Here is an 11,720-nt window from a genome sequence, read left to right as displayed (position 1 = left end):
ATAGAAAAACAGAACGCAGTAAGCCAGAGTAAGTACACACTCTACATTAGACTGCCCTTCTGAATAACTCCTCTAAGAAAATTGCAAAATAGCTTTTTTTTTATCAATATTATTTTTTCTTCTGTGTCAAGTTTGCATTTGTGATATGATATCACTAAACACTGAGATGATGATAAAACAGAAAAGCAAGAGAAGGAGGCTGTACTTGAAATAAAAGAACTAAAATGTTCAACATTTTCTCTCTTTCTTTAACATAGCTCGTGTGGACGGGGACAAACCAGAACAGGAGGAAACTTTATTACCGAAATCTGAAGAAAACAACTGAACTGAACTGACAAAAAAAAACTTCGGCACTGTGGAGACTAAAGGAGTAAAGAATAAACATACGCTCTGTTTTGTTGAGCACAGCCAAAGCAGGTCAGTATTATGTTGGCAGCCATAATATATTTGGGTACCAGCTCCTTCAGTGAAGGACGAGTGTGCACTCTGCACCACAGTGGATCTACACTACAGTATATGTTTGAATGAGTTTCTTTGATGACAGACACTGGGCTCATTTTTCCCTTTACTTTGGGACCTCATTCACTGTTTGGACAAAACTGGACTCAAACATCACAGCATCAGAAGGGGATTTAGAACAAAAATAATAAAATCGAGCAAAAGAAATCTGCATACAAAGACGTACCTTTTTATACGGTTGTGCAGTTTTGTTGCATTTTTTTAGTTAAAATCTCATTTTCTGGTCATAACACAATAGCTCATTTATTTAGACCTAAAGCACCTTTAATCTTTTTCATCTTGATTCAATAATAATCAATTGATCATGTATACATGTAACACTTGTCTATAAGAGGCCAATAATTCTCTAAATTGCTGCCATCTGGTGGTGACAGTCGTTGCTGCAGGTTTGAAATGGAACAGCCTCCTGCTGCATTGGGAGTAATCAATGTCTTGCTGTAAAATTTCTGCAGCTTTAAAAGTTATGATTTTATTATTTTCTGTTATGACCTGTGTATTTGATTCATTCATCGCTCAAACTAAATAAAATGTTTTTGACATAACTTTCCTTCCTCCCTTTAAGTCTGTAAGTTGAGAGATTAATGAGAAAGTGGCAGCAATGTGGCATCTCTTCCTCTGGAGGAAGTATCTTTTCATATCTGGCGGCATATTTAATGAGAGAGTGGTGGACTACAATGAGAACAATGCGAAATAAATACAAATAAAAAATAAAAACAAAACAGATTTGTCTTCATATAAATAAATGATGTCTGCCAAAAGATGGTCAGATAAATCTACAGCTGTATTTCTATTTATTTCTACCTCCCACTGAACTACATTCCTGGTGTGCACCAGCATGTCAAACTTAGGGTTTGCAGGAAGGTAGTTTTTAAGGAAAGCACCTTCCTGCTGCTCTTCTTGATGTGACTAATCTTTTTTGCACAGCAACATTAAGAATCAATCAGAAAGAAAAAAGTTACAAATAAATGTACTGATATCATTTGTGTAAAAAAACTTTTATAGTTGCACATTTTCTCACAGAAAATCCTTGACAATGAGGACTTTAAAATAAACAATGATCTAATGATCATGTCATATAATTATATTTACATTATATTTATATAAATATACAGTTTGTAGATTGGTTTCGTTTTCCTGCTTCTTTTAGTTCCTCTCGTTCTCTGGCGCCAAATGTTTGACACGCCCCCTGCGCGTGGCCGATCACTCTGACTTGTCGCTGACAACCAGGAAGCGGAAGTGCTGCAAACCTTATTAGGGAGGCGCAGGAGCAGAGGAGAGAGCTGCTGTTCAGCCATCCATAAGGTGAGATAGTACACATTATCCATGCATTTATGTTTATTATTATTATTATGTCCATTAATTTAGAGATTTAAAAACATGTCTCCCTTTTATTTGAAGACATTAATCATTTACTTTTGCTGCTGTGACCGCGCAGAGGTGAAGGGAAAACGTTTTGGTACCTAGCTTACTCACTTTAAGACTGCAATGTCACCTACATCCGGTAATAGACCACGTTTAGGGTTAAAACATAAGCAATGCAGTTACTGACAATATTTCGCTGCTTGTTTTTGGTAAGGATAGTTTCCTTTCTTCGCCTGACTGGTTTGAAGGAGTGTTTCCCTCTAAACTCGAAGCACAATATAACAGCTGACATTGATAGAAGCTTCTATAAGAGTCCACGTGGATGTGATGCAACTTCAGGAAGAAACTCTGCTGCTTCATGGCTTTATTTAATGTGTGTTATCCTGTTAAATTGTAGCAGATATTTGATTCAGTAAGTGATCTAGATCAGCACTACAGGTTTTTATGGTGCTGACAGTGTGACTCCATAACCAGGAACAACTCCACTTTATATCACGTTCAGGTGGTAAAAAAAGATTGATTTCAGGCCAAAATATGGGTATAATGAAGCAACAACAACATAGAAACGTATAGATTTCCTCTGATAAACAGATGTTTGGTGGATTTTAGATAAAAAGAATAATTAATGATCCTTTCAACAAATAATTGGAGGAAATTGCCAATATTTGCATTTTAGCTATAAGATGCTCAATTGAGTTTGAAATATGACTTTGGATTTTTTTGCGTGTGAGCTTTCTGTTGTTTAAAATATGAATTGACATATATGAAATACTTTGCCGCAATGCTCAGACTGCAAATTATATTCTAGATGAATCACTTCACACCTTTGATTTATCTTTCAATAGACAGAAAATATCGATGCACACAATGCCAGATAATTTTGACCAATTTTTGACCTTTGACTTCTGAAAAAAGGCAGCACAGTGACCCTATCAGAGGAAATAGAGAGTTTTCGTATTTATATAGATACAGTGCAAAATAAAACACAAACAAACTCTCTGTTTTAGTGTTTGTTTGAAATAAAAATAAAAAGCGCAAAATAAAACGGGCTAGACTGTTGACTGAATAACCTTTAAGCTTAGCCATCTAGTCATCTCAAGGTGTAAAGGAGGTTCTTCTTCCTTTCTTTCGAGTTTGCATTCTGCAGATTTTGGGTCGTCTGTGTTAAAGAATTTCCAAACGGGCACAGTTTTTGCGCCGGGGGCAGCTGTGTTGGCGTCATGGTGATGTTTGTCTGAACAGGACGTGATGCACATAATGAGTTGCCCTGGAAATTACCTGAGGTTTACCGTTTTATGCAGTAGGGCAGATGTAATATTTTAGTGCATAGTAGTGAAGACTGTTTCAGTCGATGCAGGAAAGAAACGCGGCCTGGGGATTTTTTAAAATTAATTTTCATAGCAGTGACGTTCTTTGTGGATCTGTTTTTGAGTTGATGCACCTAACAGTGCTCTAGTAGTCACCTTCCCAACAGTCCAGACAGAATTCTGTTTATAAAATAAGGCTTTTACTGTGGTTGATCCTGTTTATCTTCCAGCAGCAGCAGATCTGTCTGTTTATGGAGAAAACATTGCAGAAACCCTTAAGGGTCTTTTGAATTGCAGCTCTGTTGGAAAACGTGACTCGGCCCATGTCCTCCTTTCCCCTGACACCCAGCCACTCCCCTCCTCCCCTCACTATGCTTCTGTCCTGTTTTCAGCTCCGTTTTCAGCTCTGTGCCACATTCTGTCTCCAGATCTCTAACAGCAGCACAATGGATCGAATAAGATCAGCGTTTAATGGCATGGTGAGTTCTTGGTCTGTTTGTAGTTGCTGTAATGTTTTCAGTAGATAAATAGATATTCCCATGGGGAGGCTTAATATTGTTGTAAAATATGCTATATATTATATATAAATATATTAAATTAAATAATATATCTAATCATTTGATTTTTATTCCATTACTATATGATATAAGTTTCATATTATTGTACTGTGTTATGAGTCCTGTCAAGCCTCTGCACTGCCCTTCTTCTCATGTAGCTGTATGTACCAGGAGCACATTGCTCTCATATTTTCCTCTCTTATCTCCTCCAGCTGAACACCGAGCGATACAGCAGGTTCACTCTGCAGCCAGCAGAAACCGGAGAACCACAGGCTGATGTCAAACTGTCTGATGATAATGTCATTGAGCTGGAGGCGGGCGGCTCTCCGAGCTTCAGGCCAGCACCTCTGCATCAGAGCCGCCGTGGTACTGTCTGCCTGGCCCTGGGAGCCCTGACTATATTTCTTATTGGTAGGTTATGTGCAAGTGCAACCTCATTCTTCTTGAAGCTGAGCAGACACACTGTCTTTATATTGATCTTGTAGGTTGTGTATTTGTTGCCAGATAAATAGGCTCCCATGTGGAGAGAGGATATGCAGTTGGTAGAGGTGTACTTGTACAGAATAATTGTGATTTTTATTGTTCTCCTATAGCCCCGAGCTACAATAATATATAATTGGAAGATCATTTTGCAAAAAGGTGACTTACTAATAGCCTTTTAAATGCAGGTGTCCACAGTGAGAGTGGAACAGCATCCAGGCAGTTTACAGAAGTGCTTCACTGTGTGAGCAGCATAATGGATTCTACACTTTGAAAAAGGGCAAGCTTTTACGCTAACATAGGATTTTATCACTTCCAAATTCAAAAAAGTTTCAAGGTTCTGGCTTGTTTGCATTCATATCCTGCTGTAGCTGTTTGCTGCCACATGGGGGCAGTGTTAGAAGAATGTGCAGCTCTGTTTGTGTCCTCTCTTGTGTTGTTGATCCCTCTGCTCTGCATGTCTCAGCCACCAGAGAACATCAGTTTAGAATCCAATCTAATTTGTTAAGGTCTCTTAATGTGTCTTCCAGGCATCTTTTTTGGTTACATCAGCCACCCTAAACCTCAGGAGAACTGTGAGACAGAATTTGTCACACCAGTTCCAGTTGTACAGGAACCATTAGTACAACTGGAACAGACGTTGGACTGGAAGAATATCACCAAACTCCTCACAGAGAAACTGACCAGCAAGGCTTTTGAAAAGACTCTGAGGTACACTGCTCATGTTCACAACCTTTAGAGCACGCTTAGGATAAGGACATGTGGAGTACAGTATTTTAATAATCATCACCAGCCCACACACTTCTATAGTTTTGGTATCAGTTTGGCAGGAAATGACAAACCACACCTAAATGTTATTTGAAAACATGCTTTATTTTATAGGAAACTAACTCATCTCTTCCTCTGCAGTGACTTCAATTTGCCCAGTCGCTCAGCAGGAAGTGCAGAAGACATGAAACTGGGAAATCAAGTCTTTGATGAATTCAAGCAACTGAAGATGAGTCCTTGGACAGACATCCACTATGTTCAGCTGCAGATGCCAAACAGGTTAATTCCCTCACTTCTTTAAGGTCATAATTAATTAATAATTAATAAAATCATGGTATTTTAACAGTTTGCTGTCTTTTCCAGCCAACGCCCGAACCGTGTTCAGTTTGGTTCTGATGTTTTTAAGCCTCAAGGCTACCTGGCCTACAGTGCTTCTGGCAGTGTTGAGGTAAGTCCTAAAATTTACAGATACAATGTGCTTTCCCACATCACTGGTAATCATGACAGCAAGCTAACTAGCATCATTTATTATTTAGAGAAAAATGGGTTTTTGATTCTCTGCTTATTCCAATGAGGTGTGAGCTGGTTCATGATCCAAGTGGACTCATGTGGTCCAAGCTTCATTGTTCTTTGCTCTGTCGGCCTGTCTGACTTTTGCTGGTTTTGTGTTCACAGGGCAAGCTTGTGTATGGAAACTATGGTCGTCCAGAGGACCTGGATGCTGTGCAGAAAGAAAACGTGGAGCTGACAGGCTCTGTGCTGCTGCTACGGGCTGGAAAGATCAGTTTTGCAGAGCAGGTACCTGTGTTCGCTCAGGCAGTATGGTCTTTTGGATATATAGATATATATATACACACACATATATATATATAACCTCTAATGTGATCTCATAGAGCTGGCGTTCGTGTTTTTCTCCAGGTGGATCATGCTGCTTCCAGGGGTGCCTCTGCTGTTCTAATCTACCCTGATCCTCAAGATTTCAAATATCAAAATGACACTGTGCTCTACGGCCATGTGAGTGTGTATCATGTTGGAAAAGCCAATGTAGCCTATGAAGTCCTGTTCTTTAACTGTGTGTGTGTGTGTGTGTGTGTAGGTCCATCTGGGTTCAGGTGACCCCTACACCCCTGGATTCCCTTCCTTCAACCATACACAATTCTCCCCAATTCCGTCATCTGGCCTTCCTAAAATCCCAGCGCAGACCATCACCGGCAACATGGCTTCAGCTCTTCTGCAGTAAGACCACCTGCACACAAATACACACACAGATGGTTAAGAATACGTCACTTTGGTTAGAATAGGTAGCTTCAGTCTAGTCAAAATTGTAATTAGGACATGTACAATAGAGTGGATTTGACACTTGAAAAATTAGAGTTTGTTTTTTTTTCCCCCTCAATTTTCACTACATGTTTAAAAAAGTTTTGCTTAATCCTGTTTCCTTTTCCTTTGAAAATTATACATTTGAAAGAAATGGGGACAAACTTTTGGTCACAGCTGAGTCCTCTGTCGTTTTTCTCTCTCTCTGTCCTCTTTTAGAAAAATTGGCGGCCCTGAATCTAATGCAAACACTGGCTTTAAAGGCAAACTGACATCAGTGTCTTACAACCTGGGAGGTGAGAAGAATGTCACTGTGGAGGTGAACAACACGCTGGTCAACAGGGAGATCCATAATGTGTTCGGAGTGATCAGAGGATTTGATGATCCTGACCGCTATGTTGTTTTGGGAGCCCAGAGAGACGCCTGGGGTGCAGGCTACGCCAGAGCCACTGTCGGCACCTCTGTTCTGGTGGAGCTGGCTAAGGCTGTCCACCAGATGGTGACAAAAGGTACGAAGTTCTAATAATGAGCCTATAGCAGCTTAACTACCTGGTAATGATAGTAATGACTGGTAATTTTGGCTGAGTATCAGTTGGTTAACGATATGCAGTAGAAATAATACAAATCTGTGCCTGTGATGGGTCGATAGAAGTAAAATCTCTCGCAGTAATAAATGTTGATAGTATTTTTTTGGGAGTATTTAATAGTTCTGCGTGTCACTATACGTTGCTGGCACAGATGAACTAAGGCAAATTATTTACAGTAAATGAATAATAATGTTTGGATCAGAGTGCAATGTATATCAGGATATCAATTTTAGGCCATCCCTAGTATCAATATCAGCAGTCAATTCTTTATGTGATGCTGATAAACTAGCTCTACAGTGCAATATGTTGCTACATTGCAGGGATTAGTGAACAGGACACTCCTAATTTTAAATCGTCAACAACAGAGCAGCATATCATGTGATTTGTGTGTCGATTTTTTTTTTTTTAGATGGGTTCAGGCCTAGAAGAAGCCTTGTGTTTGCAAGCTGGAGTGCTGGAGAGTATGGAAGTGTTGGCGCCACCGAGTGGCTGGAGGTAAGAACTGCACAACTGTGCACAACCAAAAAAATCCTCCAGTTTAGAAATGAGCATCAACGTGTCTGTGTTTTTTTTTAAGGGTTATATGGCTTCTATTGACAAAAGAGCCTTTACCTACATAAGCCTGGATGGAGTGGTCATGGGTATGTACAACACACACGGGACATGTCTTTATACTTAAAAATGTCCACGGCTGACTGAGTGTATTTCTTCATAAGGTTGTGGGGGCTTCAAGGCGTCGGCTAGTCCGCTGCTCTACAGCCTGCTTGAAAACACAATGAAAGAGGTAAAATTTCACCTCGTAGTGATTGAGTTTCTGAACAAAGCAGCTGAGTCCCTGCTGACTGTAATCATCTTACAGGTGAAGTTCCCTTTGGAGGCAGTCACATTATACGATAAGATGAAAAACACCAAAGTGTAAGTAAATGTAGTGGCTCTATTGATGCGGAGTTGAAACATTTCCGTAAACAAAGGGGTCTGTACATGTTAGCTTGTCAGTAACTGTAGCAGTAAAAAAAAAAATCAATCCCTTTTTTCCAGACTGACGCCGATGTCGAGTGATGATCCCGCCTATCCCTTCTTGGCTTTCTCTGGGATTCCATCCATCTCCTTCCACTTCACCTCTCCTAATGTGAGTCATGTTATGTTCATTAAAAATGTAGTCCTTTTTTATAATGATTGATACTTCTGAAGTTGGTAATTGTATGCATGAAGTTCATACGTCTTAGACGTTTTTAGATGTGGCCTTTATTCGTTGTGTGTCAGTATATTGAACTATCTGTGTTGGTGTTTAAAGGCTGAGGACTACCCATACTACGGTACCAACCTGGATGACATGGATCACCTTGATAATCAAGCCAACCAACACACCAGCAAGATAACTGCTGCAGCGGCACAGTTTGCCGGGCAGATGGCTCTGCGACTGGTTCACGACCACCTGCTGAGCCTGGATGTGAGCCGATACAAAAGCGCCCTCAGCAAGGCAGTTTATCTCACCAAAAACCAGTTCTCAAAGGTCGGCTTCAGCCTCACACTTCTCATTGATATTTCAAATTCTGACTTATTGTTTTTTTTTTTTCAATTTGGTCAAATTTCCAACTTCTAAAAAAATGCAGTCAGAAATTTCCTTTAATTGTTTTGTCTCATTTGAACCCCACAGAGTTCTGACATTTGTTCTAGGACATTTTCTTAAATTTAACTTTTGCGCGTTCTTTTGTCCATTTTTTTTTTTTTAAAGATAAAATGGTTAAAAAACAAGGTTCCTCCTTGTGCTGTTTGGTTTACTAACAGATATGTGTCTTTGGTTTTGTTCTCTGGTCAGGTGAAGGATGTGAGTCCCACCTGGCTGTACAAAGCACGAGGCTCCTTCCAGAGAGCTGCTGACAGCATCACAGACGCCATCTCCAACACCGACTTGAATGACAAGGAGGCCTGCCGGATTCTCAACGGCAGGATTATGACGGTATGACGTGTAGTCTGTTGTGCAGAGTTGACCAATACATTGGTCACTACTTTCCACCTTTAATACATATATGACCTATGTGCTCTGTTTAGCATTTCAGTAAACCCCTTTTTCCATTTTTCTAGACTGAGCACTCCCTCCTCTCTCCATACCTCTCCCCAATTAATACTCCCTTCCGGCACCTCCTGTTCGGCCGAGGCCCCCACACCCTGGCATCCATCGCTACCACCACTGACGTGAAGCAGCTCCATACCCAGGTGGCCCTGGCCACCTGGACCCTGCAGGGTTGTGCCAATGCCATGCAGGGAGACATCTGGGACATCGACAACACATTCTAAAGCGACGTGAGCACTGAAATCTGAAAGCAAATTTGAGGTAAAATCTAAAGCTCCAATATCGGCACTAAAGCACAATTTGTCTTCCATTTGTTCTGAAGATCCAGGAGGAGATGGGAAATTTCAAAGCTGTGAACATGCAGCACAATACTTGAAGAAATGAAATGCTCCACCTTAACACATCAACTTTGTTAAAGCCTTTGCTGCAACGTCTTTCTACTGAAGCTGTAAGACCTGACTTACAGTTATGTTTTTTTTAAATTAATATAATATTGTTTGTCTTTTTATACAACGTTATCGGAAGCAGTGCCTTCCATAATTATGACTGTTATACTGTCGAAACAAACAGCAGCATCTGCTACAGAAATGACTCCTCAACAAAATGGAGCCTCAGATAAAACAGCTTTTTATTTTTCTGGCCTTCATTCCTTCCTTTTGTGTGGAGATTGAATTTGAAAAAAGTAAAATTCATTTACAGAGGAAAATTAGAGGCACTAAAAAAATGAATTCTGGATTTTCTTAAACTTCGGTATTTAAATTTAAAATGTAGTCTTTTGTTAATATTCAAATTTCAAATGTCTGATATTTTTGCTATAATTTGATTGATTGTTTCAGGATTACTGTTTTTACAATTCAGACTTTTTGACTTTTTTTCAGAACTGATTTTCTTTGCTTTGTTCAGACCTCCCCCCCAAATCATATAATAATAATAATAATAATAATAATAATAACAATTTAAACTATATATATAAAAACAATAAAATGTGCCTTAATTTTCTTCTGTTGGTGTCCTCAGGTTGTCTAAGAAATATCAAAAGGGAGGAATAAAGGATAGAAAAATGTGACTTGATATAATGTCTGTTAGTATACCAATGGCCAACAGAAGAAGAATCGGATATTTTGGAAGTTGTCGCCAAAGATAGATCAAGATTTATTCTGCACTTGATGGCAGGACAAATACTAAATTAAAAAAGAAGAGAACAAAAGGTTAATAAAACTGTCTCAGCCCCACATGTTGGCACAATTACCCAGCTGAGCTGATTGGTTCCATGATTTGAAGGAAGACATTCATATTGCACTGTGTACTTTGCAGCAGCTATAATATTATCGGAAGCCGTGCCTTCCATAATTAAAGCCCATTATCGGGAGCAGTGCCTTCCATAATGAACAGTGACGGTAGATTTTTGCCTACCATTGTGTTTATTTTTTATATATGATGTGTATTTATCGAGAGCAGTGTCTCTCATATTTCACTTGAACTCATCGGGGACAGTGTTTCTCAGAGTTTTATACTTGACATGTTTGCTTATTTGTGTCTGTGTGTGGGCAGAGCCCTCCTGACCTCTTTATTGTGCACTCCTGGTGTCTGGTAGTAACTGTGATAAGCTTCATCATCATTACAGGGAAAGGTCAAACATTACATACTAGCATTGGAAAATCCACAGAAATATCCTCATGTAGGTTCAGCGGTTTTGATTTGTCTTTTTTTTTCTTGTGTTCACTGTTAAAAAGTATCTAACATTTGCTGTCTCTACATTGTAGTTATCTAGGTGCACTAACGGGTTATTTGGCAAGGTGGTACATCTCTAAAATATAAAGAGAATATCACTATGCACTACTGCTAAAGCTGACAGGAAAAGTACTCCCAGTCTGAGTGTGGGTCTAGATTTCAGTTTAGTTCAGTAAACATACCGAAGTATGCACTGTAATACACTGTATTCATTATACAAGCAACACACTGGATCTGTTGACCTTGTTTCCTCCAAACCTCTGGTGTTTGTGTATAAGCAAACAACTGCTGTAAACCCCTGAACAAGCTGCGCCCTTTGCATGCGCTCCCTCCTCACTGCATGTTACTGAAGTGTACCTCGAACCATATTACATGAACTAATTGGATTTGTTTGGTTTGTGTAGCCAAGCTGCTGATGACTCGTATGCTATTTTGCTGTTTTGTTCCCGAACTATATAAACACATCGCAAAAACAGAATTAAGAGCTAGAATCTAAAACCAGTCATTGATACAAGGACAAATGTTGATGTCCTTTTAAAGTCTGAAACTGGGTCAAAATGTATTATTATTCAGAATATATAAAAACGTTGCTCCATATTTGTTCAATTTGTTGCTTAAAAAAATGATGTGGATTTCTGTACTACTGAACTTTCATGTAAAGGAGAAAAATGAAATAAATTCTTTGGCTCAGCAGTCAACATGTCTGCATCCTTTTCCACTTCCTCCAGGATTCCACAGATCTGTTTTGAGACTTTTGTCTGATTTTTGTGGCAGCAGAAATGCGATGCGATGAAAGTTGCAATGTATTTAAGATGCTTGTCCTGATGAAATTTCATGGACAAGAGAATGTTGCAAAAAATAGTAAGTAAATTTTCCGTTCTTATTATGATTCATAATGAGCAAATACATGTGGCAAATTTAAAATTGTATGTTTAATACAGTAATAAAATATGTAATGTTAAAGTAAATGTCTGATTCTTTTGAAAATTAAAAATGAAACGCTTTTATTTTACAGCCT

General features: G+C 39.1%; 1 protein-coding gene across 2 annotated transcripts; it reads left to right on the top strand.

Annotated features, from left to right (window-relative positions):
* The first annotated feature begins 1,690 nt into the window (after window positions 1-1,690).
* Window positions 1,691-11,388, top strand: tfr1b (transferrin receptor 1b). 2 transcript variants are annotated; one of them, XM_028433282.1, is made up of 19 exons: window positions 1,691-1,821; window positions 3,581-3,667; window positions 3,958-4,156; window positions 4,756-4,936; window positions 5,135-5,272; window positions 5,357-5,441; window positions 5,669-5,791; window positions 5,912-6,007; window positions 6,090-6,229; window positions 6,530-6,819; window positions 7,307-7,392; window positions 7,475-7,538; window positions 7,614-7,681; window positions 7,757-7,812; window positions 7,936-8,026; window positions 8,192-8,410; window positions 8,717-8,857; window positions 8,983-9,201; window positions 9,294-11,388. In XM_028433282.1, exons 2-18 carry the CDS (start codon window positions 3,635-3,637, stop codon window positions 9,193-9,195), a joined length of 2,223 nt encoding a protein of 740 aa, XP_028289083.1. In that variant the 5' UTR covers window positions 1,691-1,821; window positions 3,581-3,634; the 3' UTR covers window positions 9,196-9,201; window positions 9,294-11,388. The 2 variants fall into 2 exon arrangements, with proteins under 2 accessions (XP_028289083.1, XP_028289084.1); XM_028433283.1 differs by having other exon boundaries at window positions 1,717-1,821; window positions 3,617-3,667.
* Window positions 11,389-11,720: the final 332 nt, after the last annotated feature.

Source organism: Parambassis ranga, chromosome 20 (assembly GCF_900634625.1).
Source record: "Parambassis ranga chromosome 20, fParRan2.1, whole genome shotgun sequence".
In the NCBI taxonomy this organism is placed as follows: Eukaryota; Metazoa; Chordata; class Actinopteri; family Ambassidae; genus Parambassis; species Parambassis ranga.
This window is presented reverse-complemented; position numbering and strand designations above follow the sequence as displayed.

What these genes read in the sequence shown, in the direction of transcription:
- tfr1b (XM_028433282.1), top strand. Translation starts at nt 3,635, where the DNA reads ATGGATCGAATAAGATCAGCGTTTAATGGCATG. An exon ending in AGATCAGTTTTGCAGAGCAG is followed by an intron (nt 5,792 to 5,911) that starts GTACCTGTGTTC and finishes GTTTTTCTCCAG; the next exon opens with GTGGATCATGCTGCTTCCAG. An exon ending in AAGATGAAAAACACCAAAGT is followed by an intron (nt 7,813 to 7,935) that starts GTAAGTAAATGT and finishes CCTTTTTTCCAG; the next exon opens with ACTGACGCCGATGTCGAGTG.